Source organism: Callithrix jacchus, chromosome 2 (assembly GCF_049354715.1).
Source record: "Callithrix jacchus isolate 240 chromosome 2, calJac240_pri, whole genome shotgun sequence".
In the NCBI taxonomy this organism is placed as follows: domain Eukaryota; kingdom Metazoa; phylum Chordata; class Mammalia; order Primates; family Cebidae; genus Callithrix; species Callithrix jacchus.
The window spans coordinates 196,644,855-196,669,518 of NC_133503.1; the positions used below are offsets into that span (position 1 = coordinate 196,644,855).

Genomic DNA, 24,664 nt, shown 5'->3' on the forward strand with positions numbered 1-24,664 from the left:
TTCCATATGAGAATAAAATTGATTTATATATTCACTGTGGAGGAGATTAGTTTAAGGGTAATTTTTGTGCTTCACTCTAAGGATATGGTATCAAAATCTGCCTGGGTTGTCTCCATTTCTCTACTTTACTTTCAATGTATGAAATATAAGATATTTTAATTTTCTGAAAGGAAAAATAAACAGCAAAACAGGAAGTCCCACTTAACTATCTAAATTTGTTCCCCAAATGTATGCAAATTTTATCTCAATTTAGGCTTATCTCTTACTTAATCAATATGATTTATCCACTTACCACATAGTTTTACTCTGTTCAAGTTTGGTTAATATAAAATAAATGTGACAAAGCTCTTGATTTTGACAAATTTGCGTCTATTACTAGACACAGAATTATAAATAGGCACTTAAGCTTTGGGGAACTACATGCTTTGATTCTGTAAATCAGGCCTATGGTGATGGGGGCCTGAGTTAGAAGAGAGACAATTAAGATGGAGATGACAGAAGGAACACAGGAACCAATGACTGTGGAACTTGGCATAGAAGTAAGGGAGAACCGAAATGGATAAATTCCTAGACACATACACTCTCCCAAGACTAAACCAGAAAGAGGCCAAATCTCTGAATAGACCAATAACAAGTTCTAAAATTAAGACAGTAATTAATAGCCTACCAACCAAAAAAAGCCCAGGACCAGACAGATTCACAGCCAAAATCTACCAGAGGTACAAAGAGGATCTGGTACCATTTCTTCTGAAACCATTCCAAACAATAGAAAAAGAAGGACTTTTCCCTAACACATTTTATGAGACCAGCATCATTCTGAGACAAAAGCATGTCAGAGTCACAACAAAAAAAGATAATTTCAGGCCAAAATCCCTGATGAACATCGATACAAAACCCCTCAGTAAAATACTGGCAAACTGAATCCAGCAGCACATCAAAAAGCTTATCCATCATGATCAAGTCAGCTTCATCCCTGAGATGCAAGGCTGGTTCAACATATGCAAATCAATAAACCTAATTCATCACATAAACAGAATCCATGAGAAAAACTACATGATTATCTCAATAGATGCAGAAAAGTCCTTCAATAAAATTCAACACCGCTTCATGCTAAAAACTCTCAATAAACTAGGTATTAATGGAACATATCTCAAAATAATAAGAGATATTTATGACAAACCCACAGCCAATTTCATACTGAATGTGCAAAAGCTTGAAGCATTCCCTTTGAAAACCAGCACAAGACAAGGATGCCCTCTCTCACCATTCCTATTGAATATAATACTGGAAGTTCTGGCCAGGGAATTCAGGCAAGAGAAAGAAATAAAGGGTATTCAAATAGGGAAAGAGGAAGTCTATTGTCTCTGTAGATGACATGATCTCAGCCCAAAATTTCCTTAAGCTGATAAGCAACTTCAGCAAATTCTCAGGATACAAAAATCAACATACAGAAATCACATGCATTCTTATACACCAATAATAGACTAACAGAGAGCCAAATCATGAGTGAACTCCCATTCACAATTGCTACAAAGAAAATAAAATACCTAGGAATACACTTACAAGGGATGTAAAGGACCTCCTCAAGGAGAACTACAAACCACTGTTATAGGTAATAAGAGAGGACAAAAACAAATGGGAAAACATTCCATGCTCCCGTGAAAATGGCCATACTGCCCAAAGTAATTTATAGATTCCATGCTATCCCCAACAAGCTACCATTGACTTACTTCACTGAATTACATTAACAAATACATTAAATTTTACATAGAATCAAAAAAGAGCATGTATAGTCAAGACAATCCTAAGCAAAAAGAACAAAGTTGGAGGCATCATGCTACCTGACTTCAAACTATACTACAAGGCTACAGTATGCAAATCAGCATGGTCCTGGAACCAAAACAGATACATAGACCAACAGAACAGAACAGAGGCCTGGTACCAACACGGACATATAGACCAACAGAACAGAACAGAGGCCTGGTACCAATACAGACATATAGTCCAATAGAACAGAACAGAACGAATGCCACACATCTGCAACCATCTGATCTTTGACAAACCTGACAAAAACAAGCAATGGGAAGAGGATTCTTTAATAAATGGTGCTGCGAAAACTGGCTAGCCTTATTCAGAAAACAAACTGGACCACTTCCTTACACCTTATACAAAAATTAACTCAAGATGGATTAAACACTTAAACATAAGACCTAAAACTATAAAAACCATAGAAGAAAACCTAGGCAGTACCATTCAGGACATAGGTATGGGCAAATACTGCATGACTAAAACACCAAAAGCAACGGCAACAAAGGCCAAAATTGACAAATGGGACCTAATTAAACTAAAGAACTTCTGCACTGCAAAGGAAACTATCATCAGAGTAAACAGGCAACCTATGGAATGGGAGAAAAATTTTGCAATCTATCCATCTGAAAAAGGGCTAATATCCAGAATCTACAAAGAACTCAAACAAATTTATAAGGAAAAAAAAAAACTCCCTCAAAAAATGGGCAGAGTTTGAACAGACACTTCTTAAACAAACATTTATGCCACCAACAAACATGAAAAAAGGTTTATCATCACTTGTCATTAGGGAAATGCAAGTCAAAACCACAATGAGATACCATCTCACGCCAGTTAGAATGGTGATCATTCAAAGTCAGGAAACAACTGACACTGGAGAGGATGTGGAGAAACAGGGACACTTTTACACTCTTGGTGGGAGTGTAAATTAGTTCCACCATTGTGGAAGACAATGTGGTGATTCCTCAAAGATCTAGAACCAGAAATACCATTTGACCCAGCAATCCCATTCCTAGGAATATACCCAAAGGATTATAAATCATTCTATAAAGACACATGCACATGTGTGTTTACTGCATCACTATTCACAATGGCAAAGACTTGGAACCAACCCAAATGCCCATCACTGATAGATTGGATAAAGAAAATGTGGCACATAGACACTATGGAATATCCTGCAGCCATAAAAAAGGATGAGTTCATGTCCTTTGCAGGGACATGGATAAAGCTGGAAACCATCATTCTCAGCAAACTATCACAGGAACAGAAAACCAAACACCACATACACTCACTTATAAGTGAGAGTTGAACAATGAGAACACTTGGACACAGGGAGGGGAACATCACACTCCGGGGCCTGTCAGGGGTGTGGGGGGCTAGGGGAGAGATAGCATTAGAAGAAATATCTAATGTAGATGATGGCTTGATGGGTGCAGCAAACCACCATGGCACATATATACCTATGTAACAAACCTGCATGTTCTTCCCATGTACCCCAGAACCTAAAGTATAGTAAAAATGGAAAAGAAGAAATACGGGAGAATGGGCAGAGTCTCTCAGGTTTCTGGATTAAACATTTAAATGGGTGCTTTGATCACAGTTGACTGGAATACATAATACATGGGGAACATATTTGGTGAAGTTATTTATAATTGCTTTAGTAAGCATTCTTATCTCATTTGCCACCAGAATGTTAAGAACCTTATGTGCCAAATCACAATAGAGAGCTTCCTGAAATCCTTTTTAAAATCATTTATCTCTTTAGTATTAAGTGCAGTGTTGTTGAAGTTCCATTTCCATTTGGATGGTTATAATAGTATTCTCTAGTAAATTGTAGCATACTTACTCAGTTAAGCCATGTAAGTGATCACAATAGAATTAAATCACTTCGTGATTTTGTTCATTAAGATGAAACAAATTGGCCATACCATTTCTCACCATTTCATAATTTGATACTTCAAGTGAATGTATCATAATTAAACTTCAAAAAGCACTGGAAAGGAGAAGTTCTCAGTCTCATGTTAAACTTTGAACCATGAGGAAATAAGAACATAAGAACAGACTGTTTTGGCAGCTTAGATCTAAAGAAACTGAACTGATCTTCCTTAGCCATGAGCTGCACCTGCCTCTGGGACTGACACACAGATGCCAGTGCAGACACTAGAGCCAACTTCCAAACACATTTGGCCACTCGTACATTTCAAAAATTAAGCTTCATCTCCATAGAAGGGATGAAGCTTGCAGTGTGGGGAACCTAAGAATTACTGATAGTAGCCTATAAATCTGTTTATGAAGATGTATGATGTTACTAATTTATAGGTAATGCTGCCTTTGTTAAGACCTAAAGACCAGCACTTTTCAAACAGAGGCCCATAAACAGCACGTGTTATTTGTTTGTTTGTTTGCTTGTTTGTTTGAGATGAAGTCTCACTCTGTCACCCAGGCTGGAGTGCAATGGTACAGTGTTGGCTCACTGCAACCTCCGCCTCTCAGGCTCTAGAAATTCTTATGCTTCGGCCTCTAGAGTAGTTGGGATTACAGGCACCTGACATCACACCTGGCTAATTTTTGTATTTTTAGTAGAAATGGGGTTGGCCAGGCTAATCTCAAACTCCTGACCTCAGGTGATCCACCTGCCTTGGTCTCCCAAAGTGCTGGGATGACAAACTTGAGCCACCGCACATGGCCAAACTGCACGTGTTTTGACTACATTTTACCAAGGAGCTCCAGGATGCTTACATGCCCAGGCTAGCTCCGAGGCAGGGAGGGAAAGGCAGTGGCTTATTGCATTCTCAATGCAGGAGTGAAAGCATCCCCACACCATAGGCACAGAAGGGCCAAGAGAATGGTTTATTGCTTTGCTGTCATGTGGTTTTCATTCCAAGTGTAAGAGATCACACGTGTGTTGTGCCTGGCTCTTCACATGATTGGGTTCATGGCATTCATTGGGGCATTTTCATTTAAGAGGCAGCATTCAAAAGACGCCATAATAAAAGATGCTGTAAGCACAGGAAAATGAAGTCATCTATCTTTCGAGTATTTGTTGATGTGGAGATGGCGTGGTCCAGGAGGAATGCCTGGAGAGCACTGAATCAAAGAAACAGCAATGATCGTTTTACATATTTTCTGTTAGAAGCCTATGATGTCACAAAAATCCTGAGTATTATCTGCTGGGGAAAAAAAATAAATGCATTATGAGTTAGAATATTTAAAATAGTATAAAATAAAGATTGTGTTAGGTTTTCAGGTAAAGTTGGTGGCATGGACACACACAGTTGCTTTCTGTCCTACTGGAAGCATATCAGTACAATGTTGGAGGGATTGATTTGTAAAGGCATAAATGCACAAAGTCAGAAAAAAAAGAGAAAGAACCATATTGTTTATAAAAAGTAGAGTCTGGAAACACATTGAAGAAGCATGAATTCAAGTCTAGCAGAGGGGAACTATGCAGAAGACGTGGGTAGCCATGTCTTTCCTGCCCTGTCATTCTTGGAAAGGCCTGCTTGCAAGGCTAGCTATTGGCTAGCATCTGGGAATGTGGATTTCAGGAAGGTCTCTACCATTACCAGATGGCAAGAGTGGCTTCTTGTGCTTAAACTGTCTGTACACATACTGAAGGCTTCCTTAGGGAATCTGGACTTTTGGTACATGCAATGCAAAGATGCTTGTGCGACCAGACCCCAGTGAAAACCCTGAGCACCATCTCCAGTGAGCTTCCCAGTAGGCTGCCTTCCCTGTACATCATCACAACTAGCTGCTGGGGAAACCTGAGCACATCCTTTGTGACTCCGCTGAAAGAGGACTCTTGGTTGTGCCTGGCTTTGCCTGGACTTCTATCCCATGTGCGTTTTCCCTTTGCTGATTTTGCTTTGTATTCTTTTACTATAATAAATTATAGCTGAGAACACTGCTGTATACAGAGTCCTATGGATTCTGCTATCTAATCATAGAAACTGGAGTGATCTTGGGCACCCCCCAACACATGAAAATGATCATCTCAATGCACACCAGAGACCCCTCAGAACGCTCAGGAATCAGCAGCCCCGTGTTCTCTGTTAGTGGCAAAATAACATTGGATGACTTCTGTTTAAGACCTCCATACCTCTCCCACTCCACCAAGGAGACTAAACCTGCTGTCTAGCAGATGCCAGGAAGCTTATTTTCTGGAGAGGGAAAGATAGGGTCTCTGGACCTCTGAGCACTTGGGCTCATTTAACTGGGTGCTTCAGAACTGAGAAAGGCAGAATAAGATAATGGTTGTCTACTGGACCCTGAGAGTTCAACCCTCTTCCTCCACTTGGCTCTCATATCCCCCATGGCTCAGTCTTCTCAAGGGTCTCTGAGGAGTCCAGCAGGAAAGGTTGAAGATTCTGACAACAGACTTCATCTAAAGATCCCAACCAGATCTGACCAGGTCTACAGACTTCTCTTTGCTCGGACCTTCCAGTTAAACTTTTTAGCCCTCCACTCTAAATCAGAGCAGAAAACAAAGAAGGTTCGGACCTCAGAAGAAACAATCTAACAAGAAAGACAGAGATTCAAACAAGCAAAGGGAATTCAGCAATTTAGAAGATAGAGAAGCTGTAGAGAGAGGCTACAACCTTAAAATAATTCATTAATGTACTCAGTGTACTCAAGTCCTCAACGTACTCAAATTGGAGAAGATAGTGTGACCAAAAAAAACAAGAATAGCATACAATATCAGGGAATAATCAAGAACCAAAAAAAAAAAAAAAAAAAGGCACAAAATGTAATAGATAAGATGAAAATTCCAATCATCATTTTGGAAGATAAGATTGAGGAAATCTTCCAGAAACTAGGGCAAAAGATGAAAACTGTGAGATAAAAGATGAGAAATATAAAAATGGATAGATAAATGTATATCCAAAGGATAAGAGATGCAGCAAGAAAATGAAGGGGCGAATGAGATGAAGTAATCAATAATATTTCTAAAACCAAAGGAAAATCGTAGATTCAAATGGTTTACAAAAAGGACCCAAACTCAAGTTTAGCTCTGTGGAGGTAAGTATCAAAATATGCAACTGAAAGAGGTGGAAAAATGATAGAGCAATTTTCTTATTTTACAATAAAGCTTAAAAGGTGATTTAATTCTTACTTTATTAATATAATGTTAAAAATCTTTAAACCTGTGGCCATCACCAGGTGTATTATGTGTATGGGTCTTCCCTCCAGTGAAACCCACTGCTGTAAAATGGAGCAATGGTGTCACATTGCATCCAGGGTCAATCCCTGTATGCCTCCTATTGACTGCGTTCTATGTCTGCAGTAATCATATGTAGGATGCTTGTCAAATAAATCAGTAAGCGCTCTGGGCACATTTTCATCATCTCCACCTGCCAGACCTCCAAAGCCACTGCATGCTCAGCTACCCAGGATCTTCCTACCTATGCTGACAAGGGAGGTTCCTAGGAGGGAGGGAACAGAACTTCCATTTTAGTGTGCTCTCAGGAGAAGCTACGAAGGGCCTTGAAGGTGTTAGCTGGGAGAGGATGGGAAAGCTTCTTATATGTAAAATGTCTCCTGCATCATTTTATCTCGTGGCCCCCCGGACCACTCTAACACTTGGCATCTGTGATCTCAGGTCTTCAAACATCCATTAATCTCAAACTGAATATTATGAGCGCTACAACTCAGTCTTTTAAAGAAAATAGCTAAACTTAACATCAGAATAATCAATACTTTCAGCTACGCATTTAGTGAAAGGCAGATGATTTTTACGGGATCACTGGGTTTTTTTATCCCACAAACAATCAAGTTTGTTGTCTCATTCCCATTGTTTGCACCGGAGAAACAGCATGAATTCCTTTGGGAGATTATTTGAACACTGAGCATTCTGTTGAATGCCTAATTTAACATAAATGTGTTTTTAGTTTTGTAGAGTAGCTGTGAGTGTCGGAGCTGATGCTTTAGAGACCCTTGCCTTTCCCTAAAGGAAAGGAGCCCTTTGTGACGTTGCTTTGTTTACCCCTATGGTAACACTCGCCTGTGTGTTCTCCCCAGGAGTACCAGCCTTGCAACACCAGCCCGTGTCCTGAGCTGAAGAAGACCACGCCCTGGACTCCCTGGACGCCCGTCAACATCTCTGACAATGGCGGCCACTATGAGCAGCGGTTCAGATACACGTGCAAAGCCCGCCTGCCCGATCCGAATTTGCTGGAAGTGGGAAGACAGAGAATAGAAATGAGGTACTGTTCTAGTGACGGCACCAGTGGCTGCTCCACAGATGGTGAGTAGTGGTTTTACGGGGACTGACCCACTTCCACGGAAGGGCCTTTGATCTTATCTCTAAGGTCATAAACCGCAAGGGGACACTTTTCTTTTTGGTTATGTATGGCTTAGCAGTCTTGAAAACAGTGTTCCCCATAGAGCGCAACTGACTCTATGACAAAATGAGAGAAAAGACCCTTACTGTAAAAAGTTAGTGATACTATGAAATCGGGTCCCCAAATCACTTTATTATAGACCCAGAATCATTTGTGTGAGATTTATTTAGTATCAGAAAATGTTCTGGGGATGTATCAGTGATGTTTCATACATCTTCTGGCACTAAAATGTAAGCTGAAGAAAGGTTTTTTCTTTATTTAATCCCTAAAGTTCACAAAGGCAATGGAGGTACATTTCTCTTTGTACCTATAAAACGATTTTCTGTTTTTAAAAAGCACAGTGTGTGAGGATACTAGAATAGTCTTTGAAATCACTTTACTCCTCACAATTGAGTAAACCCCTTGAATGCCACAGTAGTAGCACGGAGAAAGCCCTGAGACAGGAACCAGATCCGGCCTCTGCCTGGGCCTGACACCAAGTGGTCCTCTTACCTCGGGCAAGTCGCCTTCTCTCCCTAGAGCTCAGCTGTCTCAACTGCAGAAAAAGGAGTTGAGCCTGTTGGTCCCTAAGAGCTTTGATTCTTTGCACTGTTCTTCATCTCTGTTTTTCAGTCTCCTCTAATTGAGCAAAATCTCTTTCAAAGGAAAAGGTACTAACAGAAAAGGAAATAGATACTCATAGATGGGTCTTTGGTTCAGTTTGATGAGAGCAGTGATTGTTATATCTTGCAGCCATTCTTAGATATGCCATAGCACCTTTGCACTGGTGATTCTACCTTATTTTCCCAACCTGAAAGGATAGGCACCATTTATACAGAAGGGGACTTATCCCAGAGTGGGTAGCCTAGACAAGTGCCACTGAGCTGGCATGCTGCCATATTGGACAGAATTTATTGTGGGATAAATTCATGGAGTTTGGTAGATCTCTATTGGTGTTGCCATGAGGAAGACTGTAAGACAGCATGGCTCTGGTGACTGCCACCAGCTGCTTTCCTGTCACAGATCACCATGACTTCTCCTGGGAGCTGGTGAACAGCTTGGATGCCTGGAAGCCCAGCAGGTGAAGCAGGAGCCACTTGCTTTACAAGCCTGCTTCCTCATCCTGTTGTTCTCACTGACATTAACTCTCTCCTCTCCTCATGCCACTGCTCACTGTCATTCATATCATGTTTTATGTGAATAAACCTATAACGTAAACAAATACTACCCACCTAGAAAAATGAGTAACAAAATAATACTCTTTTTAATTTTGTAAACTCTTGTTGTATTTGGAAGAGAAGGTATATGATAAAATACCAAGAGAAGGTATATGATAACTGAGGACTTAAAGATGCACATTTTATGAAGGATGGTCTTGTGACCTCCACCTAGCATGGTGAGATAAAGTACAAAATTTAAATACAAATTTCAGATATGTTTCAGAAGTTTATATCTCATGAATCCTTTTCAGGATAAGTAAATGCTGCACAACTTTTTAAAGGACTAAGACCCATGCAATTTTTTGGTTTTCGTTTATTTGTTTGTTGAGACAGGATGTCACTCTGTTGCCCAGGCTGAAGTACAATAGTGCAGTCATGGCTCAACCTCCTGGGTTCAATCAATCCTCTTACCTCAGCCTCCTGAGTAGCTGGAACTACACGTGTGCATCACCACATCAAGCTAATTTTTGTATTTTTTGCAGAGATGGAGTTTCTCCATGTTGCCCAGGCTAGGGATGAACTCTTAGGCTCAAGTGATCTGCCAACCTTGGCCTCCCAAAGTGTTGGGATTACAAACGTTAGTGTACCTGTCCCAGTTAAGTATGGATGTGTTCCACATAATGTTTGAGACATACTCATCATAAAATGCTATTCTTTTTCTGAAAGTGGTATTTAACTCAGTTTCCTGTATTTTATTTGCTCAATCTGGTAATACTATCTCTATTCACTTACTGTCTCATTTCAAAACAGACTGTGAACTGTGTTTCTTACCATATCAAAGAAACAAATAGGAAATGGATGATGATGCTTCTCTGTACATCAACTTCAGTCTCCTTTCTGAACTTACACATTTTATTCTTGCTGTTTTCAGATACATATAAAAGCAGAGCCAAAAATAGTTTAAAATGTTAATAATATACACCAAGGAAAATGTGAATACACATTTATAAAAGAGAGTCTATATATTCTTCAAAAGTAGATTAAGGACGTGTCTTTTTTTCCATTTAAACAACAGTTTTATTTTAATTTGAGGTTTGAAATTTAACATGTGAAATTTAGAATTTAAAAGTACTTTTAATAAGTGTTAAACATTTGAAGTTTGAGAAATTAACCTGATTTTTATCATTCCCCTTCAAAAAAGCTTAACATTGGACTGCTTAAATATATGAATGGCAAGATTTATGTAAAATATACAATTAACATTAATATTTCATTTTTTATGTGACTTCAATATATTTTTTAAATTATACTTTAAGTTCTGAGATACATGTGCAGAACGTGCAGGTTTGTTACATAGTATACACATGCCACGGTGGTTTGCTGCACCCATCAACCCATCATCTACATTAAGTATTTCTCCTAATGCTATCCCTCCCATAGCCCACCACTCCCCGACAAGCCTGGTGTATGATGTTCTCCTCCCTGTGTCCATGTGTTCTCATTGTTCCACTCCCACTTATAAGTGAGAACATGCAGTGTTTGGTTTTCTGTTACTGTGTTAGTTTGCTGAGAATGATGGTTTCCAGCTTCATCCATGTTCCTGCAAAGGACATGAACTCATCCTTCTTTATGGATGCATAGTATTCCATGGTGTATATGTACCACATTTTCTTTATTCAGTCTATCATTGATGGGCATTTGGGTTGGTTTCAAGTCTCTGCTATCGTAAATAGTGCTGCGATAAACATATGCGTCCATGGAGCTTTATCCTCCTGTGTCCTAATGACCATCTCACATTTTAGTATTGATGTCTTGAAAACACAAGACTGGTCTCATTTCCCTCTCACCACATAAAATGAGGCTTGATTTTGTGCATGGTTGTTCTTTATTAATTCGCCACAGGATGCCGATTCATCACCAAGACACTTCTAATTCAGTTTCTCTGCAACTCTGCCACCCTTTCAAAACAGATTTTCTAAGTAAACACAGTTGCTTAACAACACCAACCGTTGTTGGCACATTTGTCTTTTGACCACACGTCCCCAGAACTTTACTGCATACTTTCAGAGTTGTTAAAGCTTGTGTCACATTGACTATATTTGAGAAAATTATTGAATACTTTTTAGTACTGTGAGTGGGTAGACATTTTCATCAAAACAAACATGAATTTTGACTATGGCTAATTACATGACGTAAGTTAAAGTGCCCAGAGTACATGTCACTCACAGTATATCTTCAAAGCCTGTGGCTGCGATTCCTGCTGCAGCAGCTCCCCACTCACCCCAGCACCCTGACTGCTGCTGCTGCTGCCCCTCTTGGCTCCTAGGGAAACACATTTTGTTAGGTAGTAAGCTCTGAACTTCATAGAAGTATCTGGCAAAGTCATTCAGCACGGTGTTATTCTAAGGCACAAGTTCCATGGAGGTGATAGGAGTTTCTGTGGCCTGTGATCCAGGAGCAGTTGGCTTGGCATCTTTCACCAGCATGAATTCACCTTTGAAAGGTTAACAGATGAAAGAACAGGTTTAGAAAATGTCTGAATTATGCTCCCCTTCCTGCAGATGGATGTCCTCCAGGGCAGGCTCTCTCCGTGGTGTCTCAGGGAAGTTGGTTGTAGAATTCCCAAGGAAAGTGAGAAAGTTGTATTTTCTTTGTAAGAAGCTCGTCAAAAAGTAAATGAACTACCTATATAGGACCTATTATTTCCTGTGTAAAGACGTTACTGTATTCTCAAATGGAGTTCTTAACTTCATCTTTGTTTCCTAGTAACTGCAGGAAAGAAGCTTGAGGTATAAGAGGTTATCACCCTGCAGATTTCTGGCTGCTGAAGTATAAAAAGAGCTCAACTGAATTTGAGGGTAGTTCTAGGAGTAAGGCGGGCAGCTGATACAGAACAAAAGTTAGCATGGACTGCGGTTCCTCTGAAACTTGAAACACATCACTCTTTACCTGTTTCCTTGGCAGGGCTGTCTGGGGATTTCCTGCGTGCTGGGAGATACTCTGCCCACACGGTCAATGGGGCTTGGTCAGCCTGGACATCGTGGTCACAGTGCAGCCGTGACTGCAGCAGGGGCATTCGGAACCGGAAGCGTGTGTGCAACAACCCAGAACCCAAGTATGGGGGGATGCCTTGCCTCGGCCCATCCCTGGAATACCAAGAATGCAACATCTTGCCCTGCCCAGGTAAGTGGATTGTGTAATCTACGAAAGATCTGAAAACCCAAGGGCCTTGGAGAGCCTTCTGATTTACCAGGTCTCACGCAGCTCCCTGGCTTCATGTTTGAGATCTCTGTTCTTAGTAAATTTTCTGGCTATGCGTGGTTGCTCATGCTGGTAATCTCAGCACTTTGTGAGGCCAAAGAGGGAGGATCGCTTGAGCCTACCAGCTCAAGCCTGGGCAATATAGACAGACCTCATCCCTACCAAAAATAAAAACATTATTTATGTATGGTACACCTGTAGTCCCAGTTATTCTAGAGGCTGACGTGGGAGATTGCTGGAGTCCAGGAGGTCAAGAGTGCAATGAGTCATGATCAGGCCACTACACTTCACCCTGGGTAACAGAGTGAGACCTTGTCTCAAAAATAAACAAATAAATAAATGTCTTGTGTGATGTCATCACCTGTTAGATTAGCCCAGAGTGGAAAAAGGAAAGAAAAAGAAAAGAAAAAAATAAGAATAACAGAAGGGTTCCCAATTCCTAACCCTTTCTTTCCAGCACACCTGTAACAAAATCCTAAATCTTTCCAGGCAATATTGAGATCCTTCTCTCAGCCTTCTTTTCAGGCAAGCATGAGGCTTTAGTTGTCTATGAAAAGATCTGACAGGCAGGGCCACAGTGGGACCTCCCTGGGCCCTGGGCACATTTGTTTGCAGAGGCTTCTCACTCCCTAATGCACTGGGGAAAGAGAAATGCCATCTAGGCTAGATTGTGTTGATGTGTGTGTGTGTGTGTGTGTGTGTGTGTGTGTTTTCTTATTGTAAAAGAAATTAAAACATTCCTATGAACTACTCAAAGGGTATGGACTCTAGGTGTTGTGACTGATGGAAAACCCGGCCTTTCTAATGTGGTCTGGAAATATATGGGGCCTTTGAAGTGACCATCAGCTCCTTCTGGAGGCTAATCCCTTCCCAGCCACTGATGGGATTCCCAGCCTTCCCCTATGTGGCCTACATGTACCATCAGGTCTTCATCCAGGGTCATGGGTATCAAAGGTGCTCGCCCTGGACCTGGGTCTGCCAAGCCAGTTCTTGGTCCCCGTGTCTTCTGTCACAAAGAGTCTACCTAATTAAGTCCTCTAAAGACGCAAACTCTTCTCTCCTGTGGGCCTGGCAGAGCTGTTTGTCTGGGTCTTCGTCCTGAGACCTGGCTTTTCATTCTACTGGATTCCCAAGCAAGCAAAGAGTTGTGAAACTGAGCCAAAAGAGCCCCAGCCCAGGGCTTTTGCTCTGACAATGTCCAAAATGCTCCTCCATCTTTCCCTTTAATATTTAAGCCCCTGTATCTGCCTTCTTCCTGCCACAGCTTAGGGTCCCTAGCACCTAAAACGCTTCCACCAGAGCTTCCCACTTCCTGCTCTCCTGTCCAGAACCCTCCCCGGAACGTCTTTAGCCCACACATCATGGCCATCCGAAGGGCTGATCTGCGACTGGGGAGACTGCCTTGACTTTTGCCTGAAGCTCCATGAGGACAGGGATTCCTGGCATGGTCTCACCCATGGCAACAACCTCAGCTCCCTGTAGGGACCTGGCACATTCTGGAAACACTTCTCAGGGACTGTTTGTTAATAATGAGAAAACAAAGAGTTGGTAAACTGATCTTTCTTCATTCATTCATGCCGTTTCTCAGGAAACATTTTTGAATAACCCACTGTGAACTATTTACAGGGTATACACAGATGCAGTGCTGTGATCCAGATCAAAAGGAACTTCAGTTTTAGAGGGAAGAATCCTGGGAACAGTGTCAACCCAGGATGGTCACTGGCTACTGAGTTTATGACAACCAGATGCAGTGGGCTGGCTCCTTGGTGGTTTCCACCAAGGAGAAGTTATGGCAGCCACAGCAGGTAGCCTACCCTTAAGCTGAGTCTTGAAGGACACAAAGGAGTTGGTGAAATTGACAAGCAGAGATGGGAAACTGGGAGGAAGGCTCATTCCAAAGCTGGGTACATTTTTAAAGGCATAGAATATTAACGTCTTTCTAGTAGATACAGACAACTTTCTGAGTTTTTATAGCAAGAAACTGGCTTGTAGCAGATACTAAATGAGCATTCATTGGATGGGTGCTTGGATGGGTGGATAATGGGTGGATGAATGGATAGATAATAAATATATATATAAAACTGGAAATGTAGTTTCTAGATTTGTAGCTGAGGCTCCCCATAATGCGTCTGCTCTTTCAGCTGCATGGCTCCTCCTAGGGTGTCTCTGCTTGAATTTCTCCAGTGTCAGGAGACTCCTCCTCTGCCCACCCAGCTTTCCTAGCCAAGCTGATGCTGAGAGTCTGGGAAAGGTCACTAAACTATTCTTTCCCACAGCCCCAGCGAAGCCAGTCCTCCTCTGGGGGCTGAGAGGAATCCTGTGGGCAGCCTCGCTAGATTCAGGTCCACGCTGTAAACTGAACAAGGGCAGACGTCATGGGAATGTCAACGTTTTCCCACCCACCCTTTCCTCCCTGGGCTCCAGACTCCATCCTTGTTCCCCTGGGTAGGACATGGAGATTCCTCCAGACACTTGGATGCTGTCCTGGTGTACAAGTACAAAGGGTCACCGCTTATCTCAGAGACACTCTATTAACATGATCTGTTGGTTATTCTCATTTTAGTTGATTTGGTGGTCAAGCCAATACTGTATATACGTAACCTTAATATGTTGAAATAACTCTGTCCTCATTTGCTTTTTAAAACCCAAGATACTGCAGAGTGTTGTGGAGTTATTCAGAGTGGCCCATGTCACCTTGCACTGGGCAGTGGGTGAGTCAGGGCTGAGTGGTGCTTCCCCTGCCTGGGAAATTCCTAAACATATGACAGGGCATAACCCAGCAGGGAGGGATGGAAGTGCTAGAAATGCGAATGCTCAGCTGCACAGTCACCAGGAAGCCAGTTAGAGGGCGATTCCCGCCTCATTTAGAACAACTCTCCCCTGTGAATTCACTTTTCTTTAACCCAGTTGGGTTCAGAGTGGACAATTGCAAATGGGCTGGGATGACAGAAGTGCACCACCACACCGGGCTAATTTTGATATTTTTAGTAGAGATGGGGTTTCACCCTGTTGGTCAGGCTAGTCTCGGACTCCTGACCTCGGGTGATCCACCTGCCTTGGCCTTCCAAAACGCTGGGATTACAAGCGTGGGCCACCGTGCCCGGCCTCTGTTTTTAATTTTTTGGTGACCCTCCACGTTGTTTTCCAAGGCAGCTGCACCATTGTCCATTCCCACTGACAGTGTACAAGGGTTCCTGTTTCTCCACATCCTCGCCCACACTCATGTTTAGTTTTTTGGATAATATCCATTCTGGCAGGTGAGAGGTAATCTATCATTGTGGTTTTGATTTGCGTTTCCCTGTTGATTCATGAGCATCTTTTTTTAAATTTTCTTATTTTATTTTATTTTTTTATTATACTTTAAGTTCTGGGGTACATGTGCAGATTGTGCAGGTTTGTTACATCGGTGTACACATGCCATGGTGGTGGTTTGCTGCATCCATCACCCTGTCATCTACATTAGGTATTTCTCCTAATGCTGTCCCTCCCCAATCCCCCATCTGTTCATATACTCGTCGGCCATTTATCTACAGGTTTATGATACCATACAGAGGCCAGGGGTCTTCAGAACACATGGTTGGTTGTACATCAGGCCCTGACAAAATCTAGGGCACACATTAGACCCTTCTGAGCCCTGGGCTGCCTTGTGCTCATTTAGATAGCCAAGATCTAAGATACGTGCTATTACTGTAAGTCAGGATGACTTATTTTGCCTTGGTGTAGGGGGCATGCAAGGGTACCCGCTGGAGGCCAAGTTCCGATTTAGGTTACAGACAGGAAAAACTGACAGCTAGAGCTCCTTTCAGTGTGACTAGATATGGGAGAGAGTTTTTGAAGACATTAAAGTTCTAGGAAGACACATGCCTGTCTCTTTTATTACTGATGTTGCAGCCAGTACCAAACACTTGATCGATTCCTCCAGCTGTCTGATGCACCATATAACTTTTAGGGAAAATACTGGTGAATTTTCAAAATTTCAGGAATACTTTTGGAATTCAAAAGTTTGTATAAACTGTTGAATCACAGAATCTCCAGTTAGATTGCAACCTTCTTTCTAAATTGGGTTCACATATTTTTGTTTCCTTTTTACTTTTTGCAAATTAGAATATTGTCATAAAGATGATGGTTTTGCTGTGGTTTCTAAAAAATGCTTTCTTTTTACCTTTGCAAAAAGAAACAGTCACTAGAGTGAATCGGCAGCCAACAGAATGGGAAAAAATTTTTGCAGTTTACCCATCTGACAAAGGGTTGATATCCAGAATTTACAAAGAACTCAAACAGATTTACAGGAAAAAAACAAACAAGCCCATTCAAAAATGGGCAAAGGATATGAACAGACACTTTACAAAAGAAGATATACATGAGGCCAACAAACATATGAAAAAATGCTCATCATCACTGGTCATTAGAGAGATGCAAATCAAAACCACATTGAGATACCATCTCATGCCAGTTAGAATGGCGATCATTAAAAAATCTGGAGACAACAGATGCTGGAGAGGATGTGGAGAAATAGGAATACTTTTACACTGTTGGTGGGAGTGTAAATTAGTTCAACCATTGTGGAAGACAGTGTGATGATTCCTCAAGGCCTTAGAAATAGAAATTCCATTTGACCCAGCAATCCAATTACTGGGTATATATCCAAAGGACTATAAATCGTTCTACTATAAGGACACATGCACACGAATGTTCATTGCAGCACTGTTTACAATAGCAAAGACCTGGAACCAACCCAAATGCCCATCGATGATAGACTGGACTGGGAAAATGTGGCACATATACACCATGGAATATTATGCAGCAATAAAAAATGATGAGTTCGTGTCGTTTGTAGGGACATGGATGAACCTGGAGAACATCATTCTCAGCACACTGACACAAGAACAGAAAATGAAATACCACATATTCTCACTTATAGGCGGGCGATGAAAAACGAGAACACATGGACACAGGGAAGGGAGTACTAAACACTGGGGTCTATTGGGGGGAATAGGGGAGGGACAGCATAGGGGGAGGTGGGGAGGGATAGCCTGGGGAGAAATGCCAAATGTAGGTGAAGGGGAAGAAGGCAGCAAAACACACTGCCGTGTGTGTACCTATGCAACTATCTTGCATGTTCTGCAAATGTACCCCAAAACCTAAAATGCAATAATAATAATAAAAAGAAACATTACACCATAACTATGTGTTCCATCATGGCAGGCATATTAAAACACAATCAAAGTTATTCTAGCTAAAACAATTTTATGTCCTGAATGATTCTGGCTTTCTCTGTCATGGTTGCTCCTGTTTCTTTGTGCAGGCTACAGAGAAAGTTAAAATAGGATTCTCTCTACGTATAGCAACAGTGAGTCTCTTCTCAGCTTTTTAATTGAGTTGGCTGTGGTTGTGATTTTCCTTAACTCTTGATGAGGCTCTAATGACAATGTCCTGTAGCTTTGCCCTGGGACTCAGCAATAACAGGGCAGATCTGGCTAGTAAGAGAGAGGCACAGGCAGGAGTTAGCTAAACAGCAAATCATATTTGAGCTTGTCACAAACCTAAGCCAACATGAGGTCTTAGTTTTAGCAAAGTCAGCTAATAAAGGACTGAGACCTAAAGTCTCCCAGATTCAGGTGGGCCACCAGAACCCAGCATTCAGCAGGCCAGTCTACAGGTACCAAGAGCCCAGCCTAAAGAATTCAGGGACTAACTTGAACAGGCAGAGACATGAGCTGGGTTATGAGCTGTCATGGGAATGGTCATTCAAGCAGCCAGTTCGGCCTCATGTTCATATTGTAAAACTGTACCCTTAATATCTAACCTGACTTACGGCTGCAGATTTTCAGATTCTTTGCTGTGGTCGTTTAAACACAGCAAGTCTGTGTGGCTGTACTTCGTCTGGTCGTTTAATGCCTGAATTTATGGAGCATTCTTTACTTACCTTCCTCATGGGACCTGTTAGCTTTTCTCTATTCCACTGTCAGGGAGTAAACCATAATCCGATTAGCAAAGGAGCTTGTGACTTGAACTACGTATCCTTGGCTTTAAGTCTCATCTGGCTAGTTAGATGGTGCCGATGGCAAAGGTGAGACCTGGCTGGGGCTTTACATCAATAACCATACAGGGCGGTTCATGGTGGTTCTCAGGAACTGGAATTAGTAGGACACCTCACGCCCTCCGCTGTCATGCTTGTACTTAGATACTGTCAATTTAGAGATATTTTCTGAAAGAATGAATAAAGAAAACTGAAAAAGTGTGGGGAGGAATCTATACAATTGGATCTGTCACCAAGAGGAAGACTCCAGATGCAGCGCCACGAGTGGCCAGAAGCCTGGTTGCGATGAGGGCCGATGCACTGCAGCCCTCCCCGAGTGCAGATTCCATTTAGTAACTCCTTTCGCTTGGTTGGGACTGGATTACAGAAGTGCCGTGGCTTTGTATTCCTTCCCAGTGGATGGCGTGTGGTCTTGCTGGTCCCCCTGGACAAAATGCTCAGCAACATGCGGCGGTGGGCACTATATGAGGACCCGCTCATGCTCCAATCCAGCCCCGGCCTACGGAGGGGACATCTGCCTGGGGCTGCACACGGAAGAAGCGCTCTGCAACACGCAGCCCTGCCCAGGTAAGCAGCACCTTGCCAACTCCACAGCTTCAGGACAAAATTGGCCTCTTTCCTTGACGGATAAATGGTGTCATTGATGATACCACATCACAGTAAGTACTGAAAGGGGTGGACAAGTCAGCAGCATGCTATTACCCTGGAAGCCACTTTAAAACATAGCATCTATAATAAAATAGTTCTCACTGTGCCATAGATTCAGAACTCGTGTTCAAAGCCTTTAGCCTATCAATGGGAGAGTGCTAAAGGCTTCAAACACTAGTTCTGAATCTGTGGCATGGTACAACACCCAATGTCCCTAATTAGGAAACATCCCAATTTGTTCTTGACTTTGCTAATTAACACTAGTGACCCACAGGCAGCACCTTGCTGTGTTGCGGGGGAAAGTTCAAGGAAAGATGGGAACGAGCGGGCATTTGTAGTGCCCTCCCAGGTATGGAGGTCTGAGTGGGGAAACAGCCTGCAGACTTTTTGTCTCAAAGCCAGCCTGGGTGCAGCCACATGTCTTCCAAAGATTTCCAGACCTGCGTTCCAGGAATGGCTCCTAAAATGTAACAAGGGGATGGTGTCCCCTGGAGGATGCTTCATCCATGGTCAATGGGCTATAATTCAGAGATAGTCCAATTAGAGGAAAGAAAAAGCATGACATCAAATCAGTAAGCAGAGGAGCACAGCAAACAGCAGAAACTCGTGATAGCAAAGCATTCTTAAAGCCCATCGCCTGGTAACAGAGTCTGAGGTTTTGTTTTTAAAATCAGGGTGGGGAGCAGGGAACACTGCTATGAGGTACACCTCACAAGAGCCATCCTTGGGCCTGTGCGTGTGGGAGCGCCTTGCTCCAGGCTCCCTGTGGCTGATGCAGGCACTCAGGACTCCACCGCCACCATCATCCCAAAAATAGCTTGGTTTACTGACATGCAGGAACCACCTGGAATGAAAATGAGCTACTCTTCGGGGTCTAACTTTGACATTGAAACACACACTTTTTTAACTTCCTCCTGCGCATCTTTCTAGAAGAGTCTATGTATATTGAAAAGGGCCTTGAAGCCAGATTCTCACCGTCATTCTAAAAACTGACACTTTATGCATTTCTAAGGAAACATTGTGCTCTTTACCTGGAGCAAGGCACAAGTTTGATTTTTTAATTTTCTGTGCCACTGTGAAGTTAGTGCTTCTATTTATAAAGGGGGAAAAAAACAAACTGCATAGAAAAATACCTTTTTATCCTGATTAAAATTTTATAAACAATAACAAGAGTTGACTTTTTTAACCCTCTTACTTTTAGAGAAGTGCTATTCCTTTCTTTCACACATCTGTATGCCGGGGTGAATTTCACAAATCCTAGTAATTCTTCCACTTCAGGGTGAAGTATTCTGTATCCTTTCAATGCACGTCTTTTGGCCTTGACCTGAGACTTGTGCACTGTCCTTATCTCTTCAGAGACAGCAAACATGGGATAAAATGAATTCGACCTCAAGGCCAGGCTGACTTTGGTAGTTGACTCCGAGGAATTGTTTATATAACAGAGGAGTAAGTAATTGCATAGCTTCAGACTCCCTTTTAGCAACCTGGGACTCTCATGAGCACACAGTTATTTCTCTGGCCTGAGCACAGAGGAAGGTGGAGAATTTTCAGGAATGTTTCAGGAAAGCATTTGAGGCTCTTTGAGGAGATTACCCATAGCGAAATGGCACCTGCACTGATGACTTACGTGCCCCTGCTGCTGATGGTCTGCACATGGCTGGGTCTCATGGGTTCACTTATTGAATGTCTAAATACAATTACTTTACAACGTTAAAATAATGTGGGACTTAGGAAGTTTATTTTAAGCACATGATATCTGATCACATATATACCAGCTCAGGCACTTTTATTCATCCTTGTGTGTATTTTACATACTGGACCTGTTAGATGATACAGTCACATCTTACTGATGCACAGAACCATTAAAAACATGCTGTGGAATCCAGAAATCACATGTGTAACTGGCCAGTGAGTCCAGGATGATTGAGCTGACTGGTCTCCCCTCTTCTGGTCTCTGCAGAGAGCTGGTCGGAGTGGTCGGACTGGTCTGAGTGCGAAGCCTCCGGCGTCCAAGTCCGCTCCCGCCAGTGCATCCCCCTCTTCCCCGTGGGCAGCCAGTGCTCCGGGAACACCACAGAGAGCCGGCCATGTGTGTTCGACTCTAACTTCATCCCAGGTAAGAGCAGAGGCATTTCTCAACAAGAACAAGATCACCTCCAACATGGAGAGAGAAAATAATTCATACATCAGTGTTTTATTTGGCTTATTTGGCAAAATAGAGGTGATTCGATCAAGCCTCGTGATTTCAAGGTGTTTAAAATGTAGGTCTATAGAGAAATGCAGATTTAAACTTGAATTCAGTTCATGACTATAAGGTTTCTTAGGCACAGTGTCTTTTGCATTTTAATGACTATAATGCAGTCAGAAGACTGCTCAAAAAATGAAAATGTTATTTGGTTATTATTAAATATGATTTGGTTATTTGGTTATTCTAATACTAGCTTAAATGTTGGGCAGTGCTCCCTGTATATGCACGGGAACACAGAGAAAAAGGGCCATTCTCTTTATGCAATCTTTAATATACTTGGGAAAGTAGAAAATGCATCATTATTCTCCTGTTGGAGAAGAGGTTGGCCCTCATTTTACCAGCTTTTCCTGGTGAAGTCAGTGTGTAGTTGTTGGTAAATAGAAAATAGGGTTGAATTCTATAAGCCAGTTCTTTGTTTTTCTTCTTTTATGCAAATGATAATATTTTAGAGAAAAGTAGTATACCATACCTCAATCACGTACCTTACAGAACTGTAAGAGTGGTTGTAATTGTTGTCCTTGTTAACCAGAGACATATTTTTATTCCTTGTTATCTAATATAAAATGAATACAGGAAAGAATGATGTTTCTGGACTCCTGAAGTGGTATTTTATCCTCAGGAGTTAGAACACGTAGGAGATGTGGCCTCTTCCTGCACCTTCTGTAGGTTTCATATGTGGCATGCATCAAAATCCTCCTGAAGAGGACTTCACTTGTTCTAGAGACGTCCATGAGCTCTGGTGAAGGGGCCTTCCCTCTGCCGGGAAGGTGACAACACTGGCTTTATTGGAACAAGTCTAGGAAGCAGCAATACCACAGGAGTACACTGTGTCTTGGGCAGAGCCGGGGGGTTCCTCCCTGGCTGGAGGAAAATGAGCACATTCCCTGCTTTCAGCCCAAGGGACCATCCATTATCTTTCTGTGATAAATGGATCCCACCTGTCCTTAGTCAAGGTGATTTATTCAAATCCATATCAGGCTGGTTAAAACAAAGAAACAAGTACAGTTTTTCTGACAATTAATCAGGCTTTTGAAACTTTGCATCACATAAAATCCAGAACCATTAGACAAACGTACATGAAGCATGAATGTGGACTGTCTTCCCAACACCTTTTACATGTTGTTGTGATTCAACTTTTGTTTTTCCAGAAGTATCTGTGGCAAGATCCAGTAGCGTAGAAGAGAAAAGGTGTGGAGGTATGTTCTTCCTTTTAAGTAATTTTAATGGGTATACTGATATATTCTAATCATTTCCCTTCTTGCATGTTTTCTATAATGTTTCTGCCTCTTGGCCAAGAATGACAAGCTGGAGAAAAGTTATGGATCCCAGGCATGCTACCTTGGCATAAGGTAGTCAATATTTGACATACAGATGGGTAGTTCTCAAAGTAGGGTGCCTAAACCTACATCCTGGGGGTGGCCTGGGAGCCTGATGGGAATGCAGATCCTCAGGCCCTACTCTGATCCACAGAATCAGGACTTCCCTGGGAGGAGCCCAGCAGTCAGTGGTTTAATTAGCCCTGTGGTGATTCTGATGGACGCTCAGCTTTATGAACCAGTGGTCTCAATATTCACTGTGGAGTTTCATGAGTAAAGTACATTTCAAATCATTTGTTTATATGTACAGTACAAATCCATGGAAGCTAGCCTCCAATCTCCAACCCACTGGAATGACTAAATTGTAATGAGGCATAAGGTTATACTTGCCGTGTACTTGCTAGAGGAATTTTTCACAGCTGCAGCCAGCATGAATGTCAAAGACAACATTGTCTGGTTCAAGTGCATGATAACTTTGGACCTTGCAGTCTGTGCCTTACATATACCCATAAAGTACTTGTCTGTGCCATGAACATGCCTGGATAGAGAGGCTGGCTTGTCCAATGACCAAGGAACAGCCCATGTCCGCCTTTCAGAATATAAGCCAATATCTACAGTGAGGCCTTCCCTTCCACACATGTGGCTGATGATGATAGATTCCCATTTGCTCCCCTAATCCATTCCACAGGGTGTCCGAGAGAGCCCAGCCCAACAGGCATTGCCTCTGACATGTTCTCATGGAACCTGAAGCTTCATTGGCATGTTTCAGGAATTTACTTATCATTTCTGACTACCATTACTAAGTACTTTGATTAAGAGCTTACTGGCTGGGCATGGTGGTTCATGCCCAGCGCTTTGGGAGGCCGAGGCAGGCAGATCACCTGAGGTCAGGAGTTCCAGACCAGCCTGGCCTACATGGTGAAATACTGTCTCTACCAAATGATATAAAAATTAGCCTACACAGTGGCACACACCTATAATCCCAGCCTTCAGAGAGGCTGAGGCAGGAGAATCTCTTGAATCTGGGAGGTGGAGGTTGCAGTGAGCCTAGATCATGCCACTGCACTCAAACCTGGGCAACAGAATGAGACCCCTCATTTAAAAAGAAAAAAAAAAAGCTATCTGTGACATTCTGTCTACTCAGTCAGCAATCTGCTAGTTTACTCATTAATTCAGTAATCCTGAGGCCGGGCGCAGTGGCTCATGCCTATAATCCCAGCACTTTGGGAGGCCGAGGCGGTTGGATCTGAAGGTCAAGAGATTAAGACTATCCTGGTCAACAAGGTGAAATACCATCTCTACTAAAAATACAAAAATTAGCTGGGCGTGGTGGTGCGTGCCTGTAATCCCAGCTACTCAGGAGGCTGAGGCAGGAGAATTGCTTGAACCCAGGAGGCGGAGGTTGCGGAGAGCCGAGATCGCGCCATTGCACTCCAGCCTGGGTAACAAGAGCGAAACTCCGTCTCAAAAAAAAAAAAAATCAGTAATCCTTGCTGAACACGCATTCTGTGTCAGTTTTGTGAAGGACATTGAGCTTATGATGGGCACCCAGCATCCCCAGTCCCTCTGACCAGCAGTCATATCCTCAGAGACTCCAGTGCCTCAGAAGGGCAATGTCAGGTGTCTGAGTGAAGGCGGTAGAGTGAGTTCACTAACTGACTGTCACTAATACGGAATCCAACTATCCAACTACAAGATGAATATGCAACCAGTTCACATAAAAATGGTCATACCCAAGCCTGTAATCCCAGCACTTTGGGAGGCCAAGGCAGGTGGATCACGAGGTCAAGAGATCAAGACCATCCTGGTCAACATGGTGAAACCCCGTCTCTACTAAAAATACAAAAAATTAGCTGGGCATA

At 42.3% G+C, this 24,664-nt stretch overlaps 1 protein-coding gene across 23 annotated transcripts in view; it reads left to right on the forward strand.

Annotated features, from left to right (window-relative positions):
* SEMA5A (semaphorin 5A) overlaps positions 1-24,664 on the forward strand; it is a 502,689-nt gene that overhangs the window by 457,826 nt on the left and 20,199 nt on the right. For all 23 annotated transcript variants that reach the window (XR_013532366.1, XR_013532365.1, XR_013532367.1 and 20 more), the window contains 5 exons: positions 7,828-8,053; positions 12,254-12,472; positions 18,987-19,157; positions 21,199-21,354; positions 22,635-22,682. Coding sequence is in view for 19 of the 23 variants with exons in the window: in XM_035291785.3 (XP_035147676.3) it covers positions 7,828-8,053; positions 12,254-12,472; positions 18,987-19,157; positions 21,199-21,354; positions 22,635-22,682 (820 nt within the window). In the remaining 4 variants the exon portion in view is untranslated. The remainder of the gene's footprint in view (positions 1-7,827; positions 8,054-12,253; positions 12,473-18,986; positions 19,158-21,198; positions 21,355-22,634; positions 22,683-24,664) is intronic.